Source organism: Micromesistius poutassou, assembly GCF_964030765.1.
Source record: "Micromesistius poutassou genome assembly, chromosome: 5".
Taxonomy (NCBI): domain Eukaryota; kingdom Metazoa; phylum Chordata; class Actinopteri; order Gadiformes; family Gadidae; genus Micromesistius; species Micromesistius poutassou.
Window position 1 is genome coordinate 14,758,567 of NC_140275.1, and position 25,105 is coordinate 14,783,671.

Below are 25,105 nucleotides of genomic sequence, written 5' to 3' on the forward strand. Positions count from 1 at the left end.
ATGGCTCTAGTGTTTCTTTATAGTTATACAGAGCTAAATAAATGGTTCTTCTGGTTGATCTGTTGGGGAGACTGGCTAGGAAAACTAGCAGCAAACAACACAACCCACCCGCTGTCAATGCTGTGAGTCTCCACATATTTAATGCTTATAAAGAAATCTGTCTTCACCCCCCCATCCAACATTGATTTCTCCCTCTGAACCTCAGGGTTGAAGGCAACTAAGTCTCCAGAGGTCCAACTCAGCACATCCATGACTCAGGTCAGACAGGGAGCTGTTCAGACTGCTAAAGAACACTGCTGTCAAGCTTGTTAAAAATTCAGTTACTGTGTAGCGGACACATATAGCAAACTATGAATGAATATACAAAATAAATGTTAATTTGCAATCAGGATTTTAATGCTGACACATTCTGAGAAATGCAACATAACAAATAGAACACAGACGGCCAAAATAAACAATGTTGTACTTCAAGCAGTGTTTAAATACTAGTATAGCACATCAAAAACACACACAACCAAAATTGAAATATAAAATCAACCTGAACTTGTTTTGTTTTTTTGCAAATTATAATGCAATGTTAATGAAATCTCAAATGTTCCTACAACATCTCCATGTCTTCCAACCTAAAAAAATATATAACTGAAGCTGAACAAAACTCAATGGCCAACCTTTCAAAATTAACAACGGCCCCGTAAACTGTTCCGACCAAAACTGTGTGAAACATAGGCCTCCTAACGGGGAGCCTTATGGTCGGCGCTATGCCCTCAGCTGTAGAGGTACTGTGAGATAAAGCGTTGCAGCTTCTGTGTGTTGTCTGCCAGCAGGAAGAGGGGACTGACTGCGAGGTAGGTCCCGCTGCCCAGCGGCTCCTCCAGCAGCACCTGAGGAGACACACCAGACCTGCATCACCACTACGGCTCCCCTGACCGGTTCACCTTTATAGCGGGAAAATGTACCTGATTAACACACTGCCTGATTCCCATGAATACAAGGTCAGGGTTTTTAATCGATGTCTGCACGAGACGTTTTTCTGCACGTGGAGACGAGGAAGTATGGTCAGAAATGAAAATGTGCAAGGAAAGCAAAATGCGCTCTGACTAAGCAGTTGGGGTGGAAGGCAGAGGCACAAAAGAGGAAGATTATTTGACCTCTTGTACCAATCTTATCTCCTCTGCTTGGGAAACGACTTGAAAAATGGTTCACGAGGAAAGAGACTTTGAGGTATTATATTATAAGTACATAAGGTTTATCTAAAAGGGAATTCATTCTGATAGTGGAGCTTCTGAGCCTGTCCCTTTAGTAGGAGTCTTTGTACAAGGACAAAGAAATAGTAACTTGCAATAGAAACAAAAAACAAGGAACCAGAGAGACAGAAATAGCAGGTCAGTTGTTTCAATCTAAATCATTAGTTGAATCTTTGATCAAATTAATTCAATCACTATTTACAAATCTTTGAAAAACGCAGCCTTACCCCGGCTTCTCTGATTCTAAGGGGAGCTCACTGATTTTAAGTATGCAACATTTGGGTCTTATCTGCCATCTAGCTTTACTGTAGATCAGCATCTTATGCAACATCACCTGCTGACTTTCCTCCAGGTTTAATATATTCAGGACCAGATCTTGTATTCAATCCAATGCACTCTTGGTAAAGAAAAGTAAATTATTTACAAATTGACAGACACCTTTGGCAGTGTTCTGATCTATTTAAATTAAACATAGGACAAAATACGGTCAAGTCATCAGGTTATTGGATGACAAGACGAATGAGAAGCAGCACAGTGTTTTTGTCCCACGGTCATCTTGATAAAAGCATGATAAAACAACTTTTTGTATCCACTTTTTTTTTTCTTATATTCTGGCATAACATGATGGTTAAAAAAAACGTACCTTCAGAGTACCTTCATATTAAGGGATCTGACCTACACTGTGTACAGCAATAAATGTGGCTTATTATGGGTTATTTCATGCAAGATCTGGCACAGCAGCCTTGACTGGAGCCAACTCAGAGTCAGTGAGACGGCTTCTGACAGCCAACTGATGAGGACAGATAAAGAGCCAACCGCGGCCTGTCCAAAATATGTTCCACCATTTACTTATTCATTTATTCACTCACTCTGAAATGATTAGCTGCCATGAGTGTGTGCCTGATTTGATAAAATCCCATTACTCTTTTTAGTATTCCGAGGGCATAAAAGATAGCAGAGGAAATTCCTTCAGCACCTCACACCTGGCCTCAAATGCAACGTTTCCGAGAATGTGGAGTGCGAGACACCACGGCGGGACAAACCACACAACGCCATTCATATGAAATAATTATAGTGGTTTCTGGACCAAAATCTGACGTTGATGATGTGTAATGTTAAATCATGAAGGGATTCTTGGACCAATGAGACTGAGTACCGTACCGAGTACCGTTTTTCCACCCGCTGACTTTATTAAGGTTGGCCTATATTTCTAATTGACATTGAAGATGTGGATCAGAGAAAACTGATACAAGCACTTCACAAATCACAAATACATCTTAGCAGGAGGCATCTGGAGCCACACAGACTCCAACATTCCCCCCTCTGCAAAGCAATCGTGCGGTTAGGGATTCCTGAAGCACACAAACAGGCACTCAGGTACGCAGACACGCACTCACACAGAGTTACTCACCCCGAGTTCTGTTAAGGTTCGCACTGCTATGCATGCCGCCTCTTCAGTGCAGCTCTCTGCGTCAAGAAGGCACTGTTTTTTAATACAACATTCATAACAAAACAAACAGGAAGCCATAAAGTCCAGGAGGGCCTTTATGACAGTGTTTATAAGGCTTCTAGAGCTATTCAAAGAGAGCTTTTACAGGGCTCGTTAAGCTCAGCAATTAGGGCATTAACACATTGTGTGTGTGTGTGTGTGTGTGTGTGTAAAAGAAGGTTTTGTGAGGCATGGGGTTCTGCTCACCATATTGTTTGTCCTGGTTAGCCCTGCTGCGCAGATGCGAGTGTATCACAGCAACACATTGGGCCACTGCAGGGGGAAAGAACAAAGACAAACTGCACACTTGGAATGGAGAAACAGGGAGACACGCTGGCTCAGTAGGGAAAGACATCCATGGGTCTGATATTAGACGGCAAAATAAATAAATAACGCTGTGCGAAGCAACCGAATTAAGGATTTTTGCATTTCGTGTTTTGAGATTGCATGACGTCACACAGCTCGACGGCTCGCCGACAAACCACCCAGTGAATATTTTAATAGGGGTGTCGCATGCGTGCACACGCACGAGTACCTGGCATAGGTGTGGTCAGGTATTGGACCCCTTCAGTGGCCCAGCAGAGCGCCCTTAGGTGGCCGGCTAGCATACTGCAGAGGAAGAAAAGCATCTCTGGACACTGAGACGGCTGGCTCAGCTATGGGAGAAGACAGGAGATGGTGAGAAAAACACTGGCTCAGCTATGGGAAGATAGAGGTTGAGGCAGGAAGAACACGCTCAAACCACAGGGTCAAGTTACATATCGACAACCAATAACCCCACCGCTGACCTCAGGTCGGACCAAGGCAATCAATAGCTGCTTTCACATATGACCTCCATCTTTTCTCCGCATTTGTGGAGCAGGAGGTTCGACTGTGAGGGTCATTCACACTTATTCACACTTGACGCCCGAAATGCGGACATCGGTGTCGCTCAGACATCAGTAGAATCTCCGGATGGTTTAGGGGAGCGGGCTTGCAAGGAGTGGGGTATGACGTAGGGTCTAAATTCTCAAGAGGCGGGACATGACGTAGTATAATTGCGGCAGCTGTCACGTTGGTTTGTTGTTGTTTGACCGCAGACAGCATGGAAGCAGAATGGGCAGATCTTCTTAACTGTTGTTGCAGCGATACATCAGATATTTCGTTGCATCCACAACATCCGAGGCATCGATGAAAGATTGGAGCATGAGTTAGAAACCAATAGAAGGAACGATGAAGAAGAACGGCGTTGCGAATGACTGCGTTACCGGAGAAAGAGATAATTAATAAACCTTACCATGGGCAAAAGCGCCGGTATTTGTAACCTCTTCTTTAAGTTATACCTTAACATCTCGCGTTGGTAAGGTTGGTCTGAAGCGCTCGTAGAACCTTCTTAGCTCTACCGTAGTGATGATTCAGCTCCTGCAGTCTCCGCCACTGTACAGTAATCTTTAGAAATCCCTGTTGCGCATGTTCATTCCAAGTTCGCGTCGGTAGCCAATTGAGACCAAATGAAACAACATGTTTGAATTGAGGATATTGTCTCGACTGTTCTTTATTTTGGGCCGTGGGTACAGCAGGCAAGGTCAGCTCGACTCGCTTCCAATAATTTAAAAAACTCGCAACTTCAAACAATTATTTTATTTATTTTACAATTAAAAAATGAACAAAACTGTCTTCTAAATTAAGGAAATGATACTGGGAAACGAATAAACCATTATAAGCAACGAGTGAAATTAATAAGCGATCAAAATACTTTTTTCAACCACCGCCTCTTTCCCTTGACATTTTGTTTTCACCTGACAAATGCGACAGATGTTTAAGGCAACCTGGTCGTACAGGAATCCGTGAAATGAGTCGGTCTACGTCCCGTATAGTAGAATATATTTTAATTTAACATCTTTAATGGTAAGAGACCGCACAGGGATGGACAATGGATAATGAGCGTTGTTTAATTAAATTACAATGCCACGAGAACAGCTGCCTCTGAACTGGCGATTCGTCACCGTTATTTCTTATCACCGGGTTCGGCATGAGAGTGTCCGGGACAGAAGATGTCTCTGAGCTGGACAGTGATGGCATGACGGTCTCCATGCTCTCTGACGGGGAATCTGAGAGGGCTGCCACTTGCATGCTGCCAGTCGCTCGTAGCGGCCTTGTGGAGTGCCAGCCCCCCCCAGATCGTCTCACACAAATCCTGGTACTGGCAGGTTTTGCGGTCGTTGTGGTGAACTGCTTTTTGAGGGATTTTAATTTTGTGATGAGTTGTGTCCTTCCCTTCACAATTCCCATTTCAGCAAGCTTCTTCACCATACGTTCATACATTACTGCGTCTTTCGCAGTGCCCTTCATATGTGCGATCACCGTACTTTCGGCCCTCAAAGTAAGCACCTGAAAAACCTCTTAGTCTTTCCAGGCCATTCTCGTTTTGAGTCGTATGTCTCCTTGCCTCTCCTATATATGCAGCCTGCTCCTGGCGTGTTTTTTGTTCCCGCCCTAGGGCGTGTTCCCGCCATAGGGCGTGTTCCCGCCGTAGCGTCATCAACACGCCTACTAACGTGAAGTGCGAAATGCCAACATTCTACTGTTCATTCACATATAAGGTAATTAGCATTTCCTCTGGAGAACATACTACATCGGGGGTAGTATTTTTTCAGGAGGTCCAACGTCAGGATATGTCATTCACATATACGTCCGTAGAATCCACGGAGAATAGACGGATGCACGTCCATATGTGAAAGCAGCTAATGAATGCATGTCAAGCACAGCGAGTAAAATACTCCCTGAAAAGTGAAAGAGGTTGTTATTGTTGTGTGTTTGTATGGGAGTGACTAGCGGTTACCTTGTAGGACCTGGCGTCAGGCTCCTCACAGTCAGAGTCACTGTGGTACGGGTCATCCGTGGTGGGCCAGGACAGACCTACGCGCCTCTTCCAGCTATCACACATGGGGGCGTCCCTTGTTATCTAACCACAACCAGAAGAGTACAAAAGAGCCAGAGTACTACGGATGTTAATATACCAGAGCATGTTCAAACACCTTCTACTACTCTTGTCCCTAATTGCAAGTATTCCATATGTTAAGGTACAATTGTAAAACTCACAAATGTTGGATAATGGTAGCCCTTGTCCTGGATAGGTTTGTTTGTCTATTTTGACCTGTAAGTAGCACTTACACAAAAGTGGGGAGCTCAGCTTACCAAGATAGTTGGATAGGTACTTTCTTCATCCCCAAGGGGAATTTATTGTAACAATTAACAACTAAGAAGGGTACATCCTTCCACCGTTCGACTGAAAGGGTTTGATTGTAAGCAGCTCTGGCACTGAATAACAACATGGGAGAAATTGCTGCTTTGAGGGGCAATAAGGATCATATGACTCCACATGTGTCAACGAGGAGTGTGAGGGATAATGTGGGTACTGATTACAAAGGGACCACTGTCTCATTAAAGGCATTGTTGATAACGACGGGATTTCACCAAAATAAGTGCTAATTACAACGTGATTCCCTTGGAACAGCAAATAGGAGGGGCGGGTGACGCCGAGGCGGACGATTAGGGGTCTTTGTAAGCCCCAGCGTAGTGGCTCTCTCCCTCACCTCCTCCATGACGAGGAGGCCACAGCGCACCAGACTGTCGACCGCATCCAGGGCAAAACTATGGGATGACTGGCAGGGCTGGAGGGTAGAAAGAGGTAGAGCTTTAATGAGAGAGAGACATAGTGAGTGAGTGAGAGAGTTGGAGAAAGAGAGAGAGAGAGAGAGAGACAAAATTGATAAAGAAAAAGAAAGTGGTGGGCGGGAGAAACATGGGGAGAAAGTGAGAGAGTGAGAGAAAACGGGATGAACAGTGATAAGGACGAAGATAGGTGGGAGTAGCAAGGAGAGAGGAGAGACAGTAAGGAGATTGGATGAGCCCCGTTCCATCACTCAGCTCTTTGTCGCCTCGGCGGGGAAAGAGACGTAATGTTATAAGGCTAGTTTCAACACCTCACATATCTAGTAAGTGCAAGGGGGGGGTCAGCTGATGGACAACATCAAGTGTTTTCCAGAGATGTTGTTACGATCAGAGAGGGAGAGGCCAGCCACGGGGGAACGAGGGTGAAGACAGATGTTATTTGGTGAGAAATGGAGAGAGACAGAGACAAGAGTGGCTGTTAAAAGATACAGGTCAGTGATTATTAGAGCTTGGTGAGCTCAGAGAAAAGGAGGTAGTATTTATGGGATGGACGTGGGTTGAAATCACACACACACACACCACATTCCCACACAAACACAAATCCACGCAAACCAGCACAGACACACTACCCCCCCCCCGCCACACACACACACACACACACACACACACACACACAGATGCACCGCATAGCAACACCGATCCACACACACACACACACACACACACTAGGAGGAGGGGTTGTTCTGCTCCATTAAACCCTCCGCTGGATGCCGAGCACTTGATAGGGGGGCACGTGCGCGGGTCAGCGGTGGCGTCGGGCCCGCACGGGACGTGACGGGAACACCAACTCACCGGGACGAAGCCCGGGGGCAAGAGATGGCAGAGCTGCAGGCTCCGTTGAGTCAGCTGCGTCTCACAGAGCGCCACGTCAAACTCCATGTCGCCTCTGACCTCCTCGCCGCACGGCCCGCCGCTCCTGACCCGGTGGCTGACGCCGCTGGCCGCCACCTCGCTCAGCATGGCCGACACCGCGCATGCTGCGCACAACAACAACAACAACAACAACAACAATGACACGATGCTCTGTCTCTGGGTCCTGGCTGGAGAGATCGCTCCCCCGGCAGAACAGCCAGGACCCAGAGACTACTGTCTCTGGGCGACTACTGCCGCTTGATTAAGGATTCTCGGGTGTGATGGGTTCCTGCTTTCAATGGGGCTTGAAGGCAGACGGGGAGCTCCCTGTCCGCGGCACAGCACGGCACCGCTGATAGATTAGTGAAGATATGCCCGGTTTGCCGACTTCAGTGCTACCACACAGATCAACCCGATGGAGAGACCGAAACTTCTGACATTATTCATTTATTTACAGTTATTTCAGAGCTTTTCATCTTTTCACACGTTGTTTATGAGTTTATTATTTGCCTGCTTAGGGCTGTCTTCAAATTTTGTTTGAAATTGGGCTTCTGAAGCCCGTTAAGACAGAATATAAATATGACATTTAAGATGGGGGATGTGGGAGGCTTCCACTAGGAAATTAGCTTAAAAATTATGCATAGACACAGTTTGATCAAACTTTGATCATGTGGTTTTGGAAAAGTGACAAGATATCATCAGAAAATGACTGTGACTGCAATTGGAAATAATTAAAATAAAACTTAACATGGTATTAGCAATGAGGCAGTCAGCCCAGCGGGTTCTGCAGTGGTAGAGGAGCTAACCCCTGCTGTACCCAGACGGCCACAGGACCAGGAACAAGATGGCAGCCCAGAGAAAGACGGTTGGTCGACATGTTAAAAGATTGAGTTGCCGACACCAAGGCGTAAACGACTCACCCCCGACCGCTTCCGCTATGAAGGAGTGGGTGACAATCTGTGTGGGGATGGAAAGGCTGGTGATGGCATCCATGGAGGGCCTTGGAATAACAAAGGGATCTTTCCTAATAAGAGAACGGGGTGTTGAGGAGAAAGACAGAAAATCATTAGAACATTTTGAAAATTTAATTAATTAGTTCAAAAATAAAGAAAACACCCACATTTGTATACTAGTGTATAGATACACAGGGATAGAGTGTATCTATACACTCTATCCCTGTGTATCTATACACAGGTTGTTCTTTATGCATTAATCAGTTATAGAATAAAAGTCTATCCAGTCTAACCAGTATGTCATGCATTTCTATTATTCCCACAACACCACCATTATTGATCCCCAAAATGATGTTCCTCGCAATATATATATATATATATATATATATATATATGTCATATACATCATACCAGTGTGGACATCACACATCAGTCATAGTGTGTCTTTATTGGTCGTAACCAGAGGAGCAAAGAAAGCAAACAGAGGGACAACCTGGAGGCGGTAGAGATGATGGTGAGGTGAGGGCCAAGCAGCGCTAGAGCGTAGCACACCACCTCCGGCAAGCTGCCCCCAAAGCCCACGTCTTTGTTCCTGAACAGAAGCTCCTCTGTCAGCCAGGCTACATCACGACACAGAGCAGACGCATGCACTCCCTGGGGAGCAGAGATAAACGGAAAATAATCACGCGTGAGGCGAAAGATAAAACCAACCCAAAATGAACATTTGCTGGTTTTTAGCACCCAAATGGTCGCACCGAAGGAGGAAACATTAGCCAGCCCCCACCCCCCCCCCCCACCCCAAACCCCCCCTTTCAATAACACAGCTTAGACAGAGCCTGGCGAGCATGACTCAGCCCACCCCGGTGGCACTGTGACGCACCACCAGGACTTACTGGAGTGTTCAGGGGTCCTTGGTTGTACCAAAATAATAAAATCATTAACATCGCCAATGGGAAATGTTGCCCAGCAGAATAACATAAAACAAGCACACACACACGCACACACTCACACAAACCTTGCGGTGTCTATGCAGCATGAGACTGGCTACCAGACTGGTGGACATCACAGCCGTACAAGAGATCGTAGCTGAACACGAGGAGAACAATAAATAATTTAGTGTAACATGGGGGAATTGAGGGGCTCGTTGCAAAGATGTACACCATGTTAGGATGTAAAGATACACATGACCGACCCTAGGTGAGGATGAGCATATATAAGCATATATAAGCAGTATACAAGCCAGTACATGAGGTGGATGGTGTTATAGCTACAGTAGATGGTGTTATAGCTACAGTAGATGAGGTGGATGGTGTTATAGTTACAGTGGATGGTGTTATAGCTACAGTAGGTGAGGTGGATGGTGTTATAGCTACAGTAGGTGAGGTGGATGGTGTTATAGCTACAGTAGATGAGATGGAGAGTGAGGGCTGTGCTGAGATCCCTTTCGGACTGGACCAGTTCAGGAGTGTAAAGCGACGGCGGGATCCAAGACATCTTCCTTTGCCCCACTACCTCCTCCGTCCTTGGGGAGTGGGGGGAGGCAAATAAGGGAGATAAGGAAAATATTTTTATTTGACGATCGTTGCACTCTGGCCCACAAGCGTTTAAAGGCGGGCACACACCAAGACGGGGGCATCCGTGGCCTACTGGTTAAAGAGTTGGACCGGTAACCGGAGGGTGGCCGGTTCGAATCCCGACCGGTAGACAAAAATATGGACGGGGGAGTGGTTGTGCAGCACTCTCCTATGTCCTCATCCACGGATGAGGTGCCCTTGAGCAAGGCACCTGAAGCAAGGCATACCTAGGCGACTACAAACGACGCCGTACATTCTGCGCTTGCGCGAGATAGACCGTCAGCGATGGTCTATCCTCCACCATGCTGATAAATTGTTCCTCGATTTCGTCGGTCCACGTGGTCAAAGAATTCAATATAAACTATCAAAACGATGCCAAACAATGAGTTGAGAGGGTGTGTCGCCATTGTCTGCGCTTTCACTGTTTGTATGTTTACCATCCTTACTTCCTACTACGATTCGCTAGTCAAGGGCTAGCCCTCCACCAATCAGATTGGTAACGACTGTAGTGGCCAATTACACATGTTGAATCGGCTGAAAAGAATGCAGACAACCTTATCGACGGCCGAGCACACCAAAGAGACTCATGTCACCGACCTCTCACGACTCACCGACGCCCGATTTTCGGCGCGGTGTGTGGCCGCCAGTGGCGATTTCTCTAAGACTGCAAGGGAAGCTCCGCTAAAATTTCAAAAATTAAATGGTCAAATATATACTGTTGTGTTAACATTTCATTGACTAAAAATGCATTAGAACACGTCCATCTCGAAGACGAGTTCGTTCAGAATCAGCTGCTTATCGCAAGTCGACTGAATCGATTTCCTTCTCATACACTCCCGTAGCATCACAGTGCATTTGCCTGTTGAAGCTCAGCGTCCATCCACTTCAATAGGGCTGCATAGAACAGCTTTTTTTAGTTTGTCGAAAGTCGACGGTCATTGGATAATGCTGCAATTATGTCCCTCCCACGGATGCTCAGCGTCTCTGGGGTGAATGGAGGAGTGGGCTGGCCTGGATGCTGGGCTTCTGCGTGATGATTGGAGGGTCTGTGAAAGACTGAGTTGCCGTTTGATTGACAGCGATTTTGAACTATAAAAAGACACCGGAGCTCTCCTCATTCCTCAGTCCCATCGCGGATTTTGCAAGCGAGTCGAAAGACGAACTGCAACCTATTTCTTGATATTTGCTTGGCGAAATTGCTAGACAATTTTCACATATATTTTCACACACTTATTCACACAATTCCTTGCTTCAGTTTAACATAATTCCCACATTTCCTTGTTCAAGTTTAATATCGTTTTGGTAGTTGGCCATCACTTTGATTCAGGGAGCCTGAGGTCTGAAAGTCCTGTATTCAGATCAGGACTTGCAGGGTGACAGGGGAAAGCTGTGTGATTTCTTGGTGTTCCTTAAAGACATGGAGTTGGACAGTGCAATGCCTCAGCTTTACAAACTGTTCTCATTAGTGGCAACAATTGGAGCTACATCTGCATGTGTAGAAAGGAGCTTCTCCTTTTAAAGCGGCTCAAGTCCTACACCTAACACAATGGACCAAGGCCGTTTAAGCAGCCTACCTCTGCTGGCCATTGATAGGACACTGGTCAAGTCACTGGAAAATACAGCTAGTTGGTATGACAGAGCATTTAGTTGAAAAGAAACAGAGCATAATTTACATATACATAAATTGACAATTTATATGATGTAGGCCGAAAATGATCTTCCCCTCTTTGAAAGACCAGCAGCCGCCACTGGTGGCTGCCTTAAGGGAAAACCAATAACTATGCAATTACATGCTTTCGTGTAGTAGTCGTGCGTGTAATCAAATTGAGATTATTTTTAATAGATTGAATAATAACACTATCAAACCAAGATTCAATTACGTGGTGCAGAATAATGTACCGCAAATGGCAAATGTATCATCTGCAATCGATTTAGGCTGACACACATTATCGATAGCAATGATTGATTTTCAATGTAAGGGGAGAATACACTGTAAGTCACGATAAAGTTTCTATCAGTGTGTAAGACAATGTGATGTATAGTGTAGCTGTGTGTGTGTGTGTGTGTGTGTGTGTGTGTGTGTGTAAAGGTATTAGAGAGACGGCAACACATCTCCAACAATAAAATGCTATTAGGAATGACATTGTCATTTTCGACCACAAAGAAAAATGTGTGTACACCTGTATACGTACTCTTTAAAAACACTAATAGCTGCATGTGAGTAGGTGTTTCAATATTTGCAGCATTGCAGCACTCCACTGCTGTGCATTTGTCATTTGTCAAACCACCAGAGGAAAAGGGAAATCTGAGTGTGGCGGAGGCGAAATGGAACAGAACAGAAGCTTTTTAATATCTCGAAAAACCTCAACGATTGCTCAAACGCTGATAAGAATTTGCATCCCACTCCATCACTGTGCCATTACTGCTCTTATAGTCGTTGTCTTTTGTGTTATGGTTGCCGCCTGCGTCTCTAACACAACAATTGAAATATGCACACAAAAAAAATACGATTTCAACCAAGATTGAGCAGAGATGATAACTTTTTTGTTATCTTTTCCACTGGCTGGCAGAGTATCTTTGGTGGCAATTAGAGCGAGTCTAAGAGGATGAAGGCTCGGCGACAACTCGCTGCTGTGCCAGATCTAAGCTTTAGAGTGAACTTTATATCAAAAGTTTACACAGAGAAAACTTTTCAATTTCACAGGTGTTAGACACAACACAGGCCTGCCCCCCCCCGACCCCCATGTAAAAATGTGCAGACACAAGCAAGCACACACATATGCAGACACACAGGCCTGATTCGCTACCTGCCGTAGAGAACAGCGGGCAGAAGCAGTTCCTGTAGAGGGCGCCATCCATCCACCCTGCATCTCCCTGTGGCGCACATCTCCTGTGAGGGGGCACACAGCCAATCAGACACATTTATGCTGGTTAAACGTGTGCACGAGCGCACTTACACAAGGTTGTTTCATCAGTGCTCCAGCAAAACGTTCAATGATAAAAATTATAATAATACGTGAGTGAACAGTTTTAACTGATCAGGGAAATTAAAAGAAACGCACAACCACTTTGCGTGGGTAACACTGCTTTAGCCTCCTCAGCTGCACTACTATCAAGCACTGACGGTAACATCAAGTTAACATCCCACACTTTGTGATGGTTTAGTTTGACATGCGTTTAACTGTCCGGGTTAATATTAACCCTGACACATGGTGAATAAACGGACACTCAGAGTGGTCGACATTCAACCCTGATTAGTATGCATCTCAAAGGAGAATTCTGGTATTTTGCACTTTGAGCCCCCTTTCTGGGTTGTTTTAAGGACAGGTTTGTGAATGCCTGTAGCCAGCCATTCTGAAGCAGGCAGTGATTCTAAATGAGTCAAATACCTGAGACAGGACCAATCGTCAACATTTCGGTGTCAACCACTCTATTTCATCCTAGACAACCCAGAAAGGGGGCTCAAAGTGCAAAATACCAGAATTCTCCTTGAAGGTCAGTTCCCCACGTACCTTGAGAGAGAAGGGTTGGGCAAAGTGAACCCTCAAACTGCTGCTCGGCTGGGACCAGAGAGCAGCCCAAAGGCGTCTGAATAAAGAACCAAGGCCAAGCTGTAGAGTAGCGCAAAGAACACACACACACACACACACACACGCACACACACACACACACACACTTTGACTTAATAAGCACATGCAGATTACATAATCAATCTGGTACAGTTGAAATAACGTAATGAGAAGCTGTCATTAAGAGGTGAATTAAACACTGCACTGTCATAATAAGCAGGATACACAATGAGCAACACCTCCCAACAGGCTGCTCCAGAGAGCATGTGTGCTGTGTACAGTGTGAACGTGTCTGAGTGAGTAATACCCTGCTGGTGGTTGTGGCTTCTTATGAGGACCTTATTTGAGTAATATAACAAATACCAAACAACACCTTCTCTTCCCCAAACCCCCCACAGCGCACCATCAGCTTATTAATAAAAAAAGGGCAGACGTGATTACCTGCTACAGTCCCCACACAGATGCTCCAAGTCTCACATCTCAAGCTTGACTGTTCATTGGCTATTTTTAAGTTAGCCAATGAACAGTTATTAAGTTAGCCAATGAACAGTTATTAAGTTATTTTTAAGTTATTCTGCTCTTCTTCTGAATGTTCTCTTCTGCCCCAGAGGACATAAGCAGTGCGGACGGTAGCAAATAATAAGAACTGCATGTCTCGATGTGTGCGTATGCTGTTTACATGCGTTTATGGTCGTGTTGTTTGTGTCATTTGTCTTTCTTTCGTCAATGTGTATGCACAATTATTAGGGTTTACAAGTGTGTGTGTGTGTGTGTGTGTGTGTGTGTGCGTTTGTGTGCAAATATGTGTCTCGGTTTTCATTAATATGATCTGAGTTTGTTTATGTTCACGCTTCTGGGTGTTTGTGTGTGTGTGTATTGATGGGTGTCGGTTCTGTTCCTGTCCATATGGATGCAAGCATGTTTGTTTACACGTTTACGCATGCATGCATACATACAGTATGCGTAGGGGATGTTTGTGTGTGTGTATGCATGTGCCTTCATGCGTGTGTGGGGGACATTTGTGTGTGTGTGTGTGTGTGTGTGTTTCTATGCATGTTTGTGTACTTTATTGAAACCCACCGGTACGCCTGTGTTTGGGATGCAGTCGTAGGAGATGCCCACGGGGACCAGGCTGACATCAGGCACCACTCCCTCTTTGATGATCTGCCTGATGCGCGCCAGCCACTGGCCACCGCGCCCAGTCTCCCCACACACGCTGATGCTTAGCGCCTGGCCCTCGCATAGCAGCTCACGGAGCAGCTAGAGAAAGAGCGAGGGAGGGAGAGAGTGGTTGAGTGACAGCGAGAGACACATATTTAAAGTCCCGGTGGAGCCCAAGAAAATCCCTTTTTGTCTTTTCAACTCTTTGTTTTTTTTCTAGGATCTTCAACATTGAAAGCTATGCTATTTTACACTGTGGCTAAGATAAGAGTTGAATTCAGAAAAAAACATGTCCCATGTTTTTGCGAGTCTCCGCCAATCGGTTCTTAACGTTCTTTGGTGTTGCTCGATGTCGAGAGCCCTGTCTGGGCAGTGGTTAATGTTGACGACCCTGTCCAAGAGAGGTTCAGCTTCTCGGACACTTGAAGTATTACAGCACAGTGTGAAGCATTTCATATACAACATTGTTCGTTATGACACTCATACTCAACGACGGTACTAGCTTAAAACAATACAACATAACAATATAATATACAACACAATATAACAATATTATAATACAACATGCCCTGCCACCTTACTAGAACTCTCAGGCCAAAAACATTACTAAAAGGTTCAGTGTTCACATTGGGGCAGAAACAGGGGGTTCACTTCCACTTAAACCTAATCATTCAAATGGTTTGTTTTCCTTTGTAAACCGCTGGAAATTGGAATATTACATGCCGCTATTGTACGTGTGCTTTTGATTTGTTTAATGATTACCTCTCTTTGTTTTGTTTATTCACCAACTGAGTTGGCATTGCAGGCGCATTATTTCACTGCCAATAAAGCTCCTCGAACTGAATTAAATAACCAGAGAGTGCGGCGAGAGCGAGGGGAATGGAGGATCACAATGGAAAAGATAAAGGCTTAAAAAGTTGTGGGAGTATGGGGGCACGTAATTAACTTAAAGAGCCTTTGTGCATTTGAAAAATAAAAGCCAGTAAATACAGGCCAGCACTGCAGTAGAGAACAAAACACCAGTATAAATAGAAGTAGCTCTATGGTGGGTGGGGGGGGAGGGGTGTGTGTCAGAAACAAGTGGCGAGGCCAAGTCCAAACAGAACGGAACAGAGCCGAGACTCCGACAATCCCCAGGATAGATGTTACTGCCTCAAGTGCGCGGTCCTTCGGACGGAAGGAGGCAAATTCAATTTGTATTGAACAGCAGCTGAGCAAGCCTACACTCAATCAGCAATAAAGGTCTATTAGCATTGAAATACAGCCAACCAGCACCCTGCCTGCCCTGTCACATCCAATATGCTAACTCACATAAACGGCCGATGTAAGGAAATCCTGTGTCCCGGCCTCACACATAAACAACCTGCTCATGCTCCATTGTGGCTCGGTCTTTTATACTAATGTCAGCATGAGCTGTTTTATGGTGCCATATAAGACAACATTGATCTGATTAAATGCAGTAACTTCTCCAAACGAAAAGCACTTCATTTGGCGAATAGATGTGTGGGGGGAGGGAGCTCTCCACCCGGATTCAAAAGGCGCACGGCGTCTTTGTCGCGAAAGGTGGGAACGAAATGATGCCCGTGATTAAAGGGAGAGTGGATGTCGCCGAGCACAGAACAGAAACGTAGACGAAATGGGATGAATAGCTGCAGGACGGGCAGAACCCATTCAGCATCCACCTCTCCCTCTCTCTCACACACGCACACTTTTCCCCCCCCCTCTCATTCTTCGCTTGCTCTATCCAGGCCACTATGGAAGTAAATCTGTCTCATCGGATTTTGAAAATAAAAATCCATTGAATTTTAAGCACCGATTATTTATGCATTGAAATAACGTATCTGGATTTTTTGCCACTGAAATAAAGCCATTTAATTTTTAGCTCTGAATATTTATGCATTGAAATAACGTATCCGATTTTTTTTCTTCTGAATTTAACTAAATATTAAAAGTTAAAAAATTCTCTAGTCTAAATTCAGATTCATAATGCTATGTATTCATTTCAACTTAAATATTTTCAACGTCCCCAAATTCAGCATGCCAAATTCAGCTGCAAAATTCAATGTACGAAATTCAGCGTTAACATCGGGGGACCCAAGAAAGAGCAATCGATCCCAGATGCTAGATCGCGATCAAGCAAGGAGAGCGAGCGGGAATAATAAGAGCGTCACTCGTTGGATACCTGACTCTGATGCGGGAATGCAGAGCAGGTTTTAGCCATGTCCAACGGCAACAGCTGTGATGATGGGTCTTTCTTTCTTGATACAAACGTTAATTCTAAACAGCATTTTACACAGTAGCCTATAATAGGAAATGCTCAAAGGTAAATCAACCTGACTGTAGTTTTTTATGGGGAAAGAAGCAATGATGGTGGACCATATCGCCCTATCCATTGTATGGGATTGTAAAATGCTCAAATCAAATCAAATGTATTTATTAAGCACGTTTAGGTGAGGGGGGGAGAGTATTTATGTGTTTGTTATAATGCACTGTTTTTTTTAACCCTTTTACTGCAGTTTGTGAAATAAACGATGAACCAATGTTCATCGTTCAATGCGTGTGTGTGTGATTGCAGTGAATTGGCTGGATTTGCATGCAGCGTAAGCGTAATTGCAGTGGGTTAAGAGCCCAATTTATTAGGGCACCAATTTGGGGCGATCCGAGGTCCCTTTGCCTACTAGTGTGAGTCTGGGGCGATCTGAAGTCTGCTGCCCACTGTGGCACGAGAGCGCAGAGCCGACAGTATTGTGCGTGAGTGGCAACTGAAGCGGCAGCAGCCTGTAGCTCCAGTGGAAGCACGGCGTGCCTCAGGAAGAAGCGCCCGACAGCAACCTGATTTTAATTCTCATATCTCATATCATCCTCTTATCTGTATCATGCCACTCAGTGCGCAATGCTGTCGGCTCTGCTCGCTCATTGCGGTCTCGTTATGCCACCCCAGAGGCATATCAACCGTTTTGCTTCAGCCAACATGCTATTGCCCAGTGTCCAAGACGAATAGACCCATTCCGAGTGATCGATGACGATACAAACGTTACATTTTAAGCTTGTGCATGTTTTCCGCACGTGAACCACTTCATGCCTGATGCCTGTTTACGCTTCAAACTCGTGCATGTTGTAGAAAATGTGCAACAGCGCCCCCTGGTGTCACACTTTCGGTGGGTCGCAGAATTTGTTGTAACACCCGCTCGCTCTCCTTGCTTGATCGCGATCTAGCATCTGGGATCGATTGCTCTTTCTTGGGTCCCCCGATGTTAATGCTGAATTTCGTACATTGAATTTTGCAGCTGAATTTGGCATGTTGAATTTGACGACGTTGAAAATATTTAAGTTGAAATGAATACATAGCATTATGAATCTGAATTTAGACTAGTGATTTTTTTAACTTTGAATATTTAGTTAAATTCAGAAGAAAAAAATCTGATACGTTATTTCAATGCATAAATATTCTGTGCTTAAAATTCAATGGCTTTTTATTTTCTAAATCAGACAGATTTACTTCCATAGGCCACTCGACGATTAGGCCTATAACAAAACTCCTGACGGTTGGTAATTTGTGGGAGAGAGATGTGAGGGCATCAGCGGGAGATGAGGCTGGGGAAAAGGGACAAGAGTAATATGGTTGCATTTTGATGAAGGAGCAGCCTGTGAAAATGCTATTCTAATGGCGGCATCGGGAAGGCTCGGAGTGTGTGTGTGCGTGTGGTTGTGTGTGTGTGTGTGCATGAGGAGCTGCCACCGCTGAGACCGAACATGTCTTCTGTTTAGCCGATAGCATGCTTGTGGCGTGGAAACCAGAAGTGGGTGGAACTGAAACAGGGGGCTTCTGCCGGGGGAATCGAGCAAATCCCAATGAATCAGGATTAACGAGGGGAATGTATAATTTATGTTGATTTGATCTTGATCATGATGAAATGAGTGAGATATAAAGAGACAGACAAATGAAATGTGGGAGAGCGAATCAACTGCCCCCGCACACAGCCGAGCATTGACAATACTTCTAACTTCTTGGATGGCTTCCATTCTTTTATTTTTGGGGAATCACACACACACTTTTTAGTCTTTGTTTTTCGGTTCAGATATAGAAAATACAACAACCAACCATACAACAATCCACAATAGGATTGCTTTGAAAAACCAAGCTTTGTCCCCACATATTTTTAATCAACACAATATCTAATAGATAGGCAGAGAGAGCGAGTGGGAGAGTTGAGTCGTTAGAATCTATCATTATAATTCATTGGAGTTTGTAGCCAGTTACTCACAGCTGTCATGGCTGGAGAGTACAAATCGTCCAACTCAGCATTGTCTTCAGTCAGCACATGAGGAGGTAGGAAGACCACGCCCACTTTCTGTAGGATGGACCTATGAGGGGGATCAGAAAGAACAGCTGACTCCAGGCTAAGAACTCGACTTCTGTTTGATTCCTGTGTCTGTGTGTGGGTTTAGTGTGGTTTGGTGTAGTGCGGTGTGTGTGTGTGTGTGTGTGTGTGTGTGTGTGTGTGTGTGTGTGTGTGTGTGTGTGTGTATGTGTGTGTGTGTGTGTGTGTGGCCAGTGATTTGTGTGAGTGGGTTTACCGGAGCCAGGAGCAGTCCATCTGCTGGGGACAGAAGGTGTAAGGGACTCTGAGGTTTTGAGTAAAGAGCAGCAGGGGAATGAGGACGAAGTCAAGGCTGCTCTGACGCATAAACACGTACACCAACGGGGAGCCCTGAGGATGAAAAGAAACATGAAATGGTCCAAAAGTTAAAAGGGCCTGTTTATCTGACCTGTGCCATGGGAAATATCTCCCCAAAAAACATTGGTCAGAATCGAAAAAAGAAGAATATATATATATATATATATATATATAAACCATAACCATAAAGCATTCACCCACAATGGCAAATGCTGGTTGACTAAACAGAGGTTGACTAAGCAGAGTTGAATAGCTTCAAGGCATACTGTATTTAATAGACCTTATTATTAACCATTATTGATCATGAGTAATGCCAATAAATCAGCACGCTGGAGGTTAGCTGAAGAACATTAAAAATACCACCATTGCACCAACTTTATATAAAAAGGAATTAACTATATAACGTAAGTTATAGTAAGTTAACCCCCCAAAAACAATTTTTAATTAAAAAGTTGTGGATGAAAATGTTGATTTGTAGATAGTTGTTAAACAGAGATAATTCCCATGGGGGTTTGCTTTCCGGAGTAGTAGTCGGCCATAATTCGCAATTCCTCAGACACCAAATGTATACATTTTCCACTTACAACTTACTGTATATACATACACCATAATGGCTTTGCTATTGAAACACAAGGACAAGCTTTTATATTATTAGGATACTTGCGTCTTCTTTGGGGCAAAGTCCAGATACTATCATACAAAGTAAAGATTGACATGCAATTTTTAATATTACTATAATTTATAATAATAAATGATATGGTCAAAAAGATGCTCTCTCATTCAATCTCAAAAATCGCAAGAGAAACCCTTCAGTTCTAGACGTCCACAGCAGAGAGTACTCGTGATTACATGCCTAATGACAACGGTTTCATTAAATGGAGAGGCATAAAACCACCAACATTACAGCATTACATTACAGCAACAACATTAGTCTGAAGAAAGCACCTTTACGTGCTGTAATCATCAGCGAGGTCTTGTGTTTAAGTGTGTGTGTGTGTTGGATGTGCACCTGTTGTGATGCTCGCTGCAGCGCGGCCACATGGTTGAGGTTGACTTGGATGCTGCTGAACACAGAGCCAAGGGTCTTCAGGCACAGCCAGCACCCAAAACTAAGCAGGAAATGAGAAGAGTCACTGAATGGCTGGTGGATAAGAAAGGGCCCATGAATAGACACTGAGCGAGATATACTTTAGACAGTCATTTAAAAGCAATGAAGATATTAATCTAAGGTGGCGGTAAAAAGCCCAAATTGGATTTGGAAAGAGTACGGCAAACAAAAGGACGAGAGTCATAGTGCGATGTTAATGAGATTCACAGATGACACAGATTAAAGAGGAGAACGGAATACATAAATCAATATGGAGATTTCAATCAAGGAACACAATGGCAATACAATACTACGGGGAGAGGTGCTGTGAGACTGACACGAGATAAGAACTGGAGAGATGGGAAAGAAGGTAAACGCCTAAACTTGTAGCGGGCTTTTTATTTTAAAGTATTTTTAATTTGTTTGTGATCCACTGTTGTGTTTTTTTTTCATAACCTTAGAATGGGCCCTTTATATCTACATAGGGAACAGGTCGTCTTCCATGGTGCCCGCCATTGTTGCTTCAACATGGTTGTACAGTGGCCCAGAATGGACAAACAACTTATAGTTATACCGACTTAAAATCTAAATACAATTTATAAATCGAATGAAGGAACCTCTTCACTTGACACTTGGCCACCTGATGCTGTCGTAGGCATTCCTTTTGTCGGAAAGGGGAGGGCTGAGGGGAGTTGGGGGCGTTCAGTTGGTTGTAATCTGCAACCTCACCGCTAGATGCCACTAAATCCTGCACACTGCACCGATAAAGACTGATTGATTCCCTTCTCACTGCGTCATAACGGAAAACATGTAGCTGTCTCTTACGCAGAACAATGCCAGAACAATTCCACAGTATTTTGAAATGACACATTGAAAACACAACTAGAGAACAGACATGGGCACAGACAGCGGTCTAATGTAGCGTACATGGGGTCCAGTATGTTGGCCCTATGCATGACCCGAGGGTTACGTTAGGTCTTATATTATACTGTGCTGATTGGGAGGATTGACACGTCTACTGCTTAGGCCAACAGACTTTTTCTGTTTTACTTGTTTATATGTTGTATTTCTTATATGATGTATGTGTGTCTCCGTATTTAATATTAGTGCTCTCATACTTGTATGTGCATGTAAGAAATGCATCTACTAACACACACACACACACACACACACACACACACACACACACACACACACACACACACACACACACACACACACACACACACACACACACACACACACACACACACACACACACACCGTAGAACGCCGGGGGAGATGCAGGTGTTGATGAGGGAGTGGTAGGGGGAGAGGCCGCTGCTGGTCCCCGGGCGGCCCGGCCCCGCGGGGGCTGCGTGTTCCTCGCAGAGAGCCGCTTGCGCCCTGAGACGAAGAGTCACAGGACAGAGGGGTTATCCCGGAACAAAGGCCAGCTCTGTGCAGCACATAGACGAACATTAACACCAGCCTTCCAGTAAGACAACAACATCCTTTAAATAAGGAGGTTACATAAAGGTTAAACCCAATTATGTCGCGGGAGAGGAGAACAACAGATACTAACTGAATACCCACTGACATAGATCGGGTCTGACGACGGACCAAAATCGTCCCCTTCCCCATGTATCCACCCCTCTGTGCAGAGCCGATGTCTGTGCTTTATTTTCTATATCTGTCTCCATCTCTTATCGTCCTCCCCTTTTCTCCTTTCTCATACTCTCTCTCCAAACAGCCAGGAACGTATTTCATTTTCTCTGCCTCTGCCTATCTCTTGTTTGCTCTTCTCTGGCATCTCTTTCCCCATCTGCGGTACCTGATGCTCTGACGGACTCGATGGAGCCTATCACCGGCTGGACTCGGGAAGACACTGCACCCAGACACAAATAGGACACAGCAAACTCTGCGGACCAGCCATCCACGGTACCTTTGGTTTGCAGAAGCACAGGCATTTTAGGAAACGTAGATGGATGTAGAACGGTTACTTTAATCGTCCCAGAGGGGAAATTAAGGTTTCCTAAAGCAAATTGTATCATAAAATACAATATAATAAAAAGTAACAATGGAATAAATTACCACATTAAAATACAAGTAAGCTGAGCTAAAATGTAGACCACAGCGAAACCAAAAAGTGTCAAAAATGTATAAAAAGTGGGTTGGTACAGGTGGTATAAATGTTAATGTAAACTAAACTCCACCTGATTTGTGTCTCATCAACAGCCAGGACATTCTGGAAGCCAAGAGAGGGAGTCTTCTGTCCTAGTTTCTTGCCCTAAGCCATTGACCAGGGAAGATGAATGCAGAGGACAAATACACAGACATGACTGTCTGAGTCAGGCACTGATGCAACCCACACCAAACACAGTGGAAAATAAACCCCTTATATCACGTTAAAGATAGTGAGAACATCAGACTCCCCTGGAGGAGGGCATAACAACAAGGGAATCTATTGAAGTTCCCATGGGTTTGCTATATTCACTCTGTATGTCAGGTCCGTGGCCTCTGCGGTCATCTCCTATCACCAAGTTGTTTGACTTGTTGTTTAATGGATCATGTGACTGGTGAGGCTCTTCAGGAGGGGACATTGTGAGTATAGAGAAATAACTAGCAATATCCTCTCTTTTTTCATTTCTACCTTACTCATCTCTTGTCGTGACTGAAACACCCTTCTGTAAAATGACATGACCTGAGTGCAGCAGGCACGTTTTCTGAAGGTTTAAACGAAGGATACCATTTGCACACATCTCAAATGTTAACGAGGCTTCTTTTCTTTGCCTCGAACAAACCCTTGGCGGAGCAAGGAGGGAGACGCAGAATACACAAACAAACAAACTGACACACAGAGCAGAGAGCGGGCGGCAGTGCCTATTGCTGGGAATGATTGACAGAAGATCATTACGTCCCCCTCTCCTACGACAGTGGTGGGGGTCACAAAGACCAACTTTGATTTAGCCAATCGATCACACACGTAGAAAACACATTAACATTGTTTGCTTGCATGTGCTGAGATATTAACTCTTCAGCCCCCCGACCCACCCCCCACCCCCAACTCCCACTCTCCCTCTCTCTGCTTTGCATAAGATGCTTGCTCACCAGACTTTCTGGGGTGCACTGATGGCAGCACTGGCCCATGGTTGGTCTGAACTTGCCCAGGTAGGGAGTGACAATCTTCAGCCTCTCCTTGACCTTCACTCCCCATGATGACTAACAGGCAGGAGAAACAAAACAGTAAACACACGGTCAGACACAAAAAGGGGTTAGCACTGCAACATCAGAGTGGCTGGGTTGTAAGTACTCCAGTGAGCAATGAATCTCTCCGGCTGCCAAGTCAGTCCTCAGCTCATGTAAATATGATCTTGAAAAAACATAATTTAAAATAGCGCCTTCAGTTAGCTCACTGTGCCGTCTTTATATGCGTGTGTGTGCATGTGTGTAGGCTTGAAGAAGTGATAATACTCTACCTATGCTTGACATGGAGGTGTTGCATTTGGATGCCAGATTGATTATCACAGCTAGGTCTGAATTAGGCTCATGAATCTCCTCACATCAGCGACAGTTTACTTCACAGTTGAATGGGAATGATTAATAACGCATAACAAGAGTGATTAAATGGCTGTACATACATGACTAATAAAAGGTCCATTTCAACACACATTACCATAAAAACAAGGCTTGAGTATGATCATCGATCAGAGTGGAGCAAGTGGCTCACAGACAACCATACGTTTAACTGAAAGGTTTGCAGATTTTCTGAGCAATAGGCCTTAACCAAGAAATCCACAGCAACGGAAATCGATTGATTTCGATTAACGTTTCAATCCACAAGCAGCCGGTTGATATTCACCAGGGTTGTTGGTGTGAGCAAATGTTTTTCTGAAAATGACAATGTCAAATCAAGGGAAAATCTAAATCAACATTTGCCTGAGCTGTAACTTAACCTTTTGCGGCACTATAAAGGCATACCTCTTGCCTCATGTCTTTCACCTTGTGAAAGACATGTCTATATCGACGTTAGCTAATACAAATGAGCAACATGGTGTAGCCCACCATCTTACCCTGACACCACACCAACTTTGTCCATTTACTCAGTCAGTCAAGTGATCGTAAGCCCTGGGGGCGAGTGCTTCAGCGCCTTTGGTCGAGGATATAGCGGCGAAGCGTAGCGAGCCCGGCGCACATCCACAAGACTAGAATATAGATCACTGTGATGTTGATTATACTCTAGCGGGAGATACAAGGCAACACTGTGTGCTGAATGAGGAGGTAGGCGTTGGGACAGAGAGGACCGTGTAGGAGGCTGTCGTTTTGTTATTTTTTTCCCCGTCTTACCGCAGGTTTGTTCTGAAGAGCTGGAGAAAGGAACACCTCATCACTGAGGTGGGCGTCCTCGTCCAGCACCATCCTGGGCTGCTTTCCACCGGTCTACCTCTCTCACGGGCCAACCTACAACGTATGGAAACGACCTGAAGCTTGACAATACTGTAAAGAGCAATCTCCCCCCGATGTTTGATAGCAGTTCCATGCGTGTAAGTGCGTTTGCGTGCAGCTGTATGCAATGCGTGAGTGTGTGGGTTTATGTATTTTTTAACTCAGGGTCATGACACCAATTTCAGAGAGTGGGCTCGATCCCTCCCAATTAAAGTAAACACACACACACACACACAAACACACACGCACACCATTTGTGTGTTTGCTCTAATAGCAGCCGTGGCGCTTTGAAGCGGCGGTGGCATGAACTGATACATCAGCTACAATTGCACCTTAGCCTCTCAACCTCTTCCCTTTC

The 25,105-nt window shown here is 44.8% G+C and overlaps 1 protein-coding gene across 1 annotated transcript; it reads right to left on the reverse strand.

Annotated features, from left to right (window-relative positions):
* Positions 1 to 764: 764 nt before the first annotated feature.
* gpat2 (glycerol-3-phosphate acyltransferase 2, mitochondrial) lies at positions 765 to 24,720 on the reverse strand (the record flags this gene model as incomplete). Its single annotated transcript, XM_084468182.1, has 22 exons — positions 765 to 881; positions 2,656 to 2,711; positions 2,941 to 3,006; positions 3,269 to 3,389; positions 5,555 to 5,677; positions 6,309 to 6,386; positions 7,240 to 7,424; positions 8,220 to 8,323; positions 8,746 to 8,906; positions 9,268 to 9,338; positions 9,575 to 9,774; positions 12,634 to 12,716; positions 13,339 to 13,386; positions 14,476 to 14,655; positions 18,822 to 18,921; positions 19,135 to 19,268; positions 20,245 to 20,344; positions 21,586 to 21,708; positions 22,136 to 22,246; positions 22,518 to 22,591; positions 23,413 to 23,523; positions 24,649 to 24,720. The coding sequence occupies 22 exons, from the start codon at positions 24,718 to 24,720 to the stop codon at positions 765 to 767; spliced, it is 2,418 nt and encodes an 805-aa protein (XP_084324308.1).
* Positions 24,721 to 25,105: the final 385 nt, after the last annotated feature.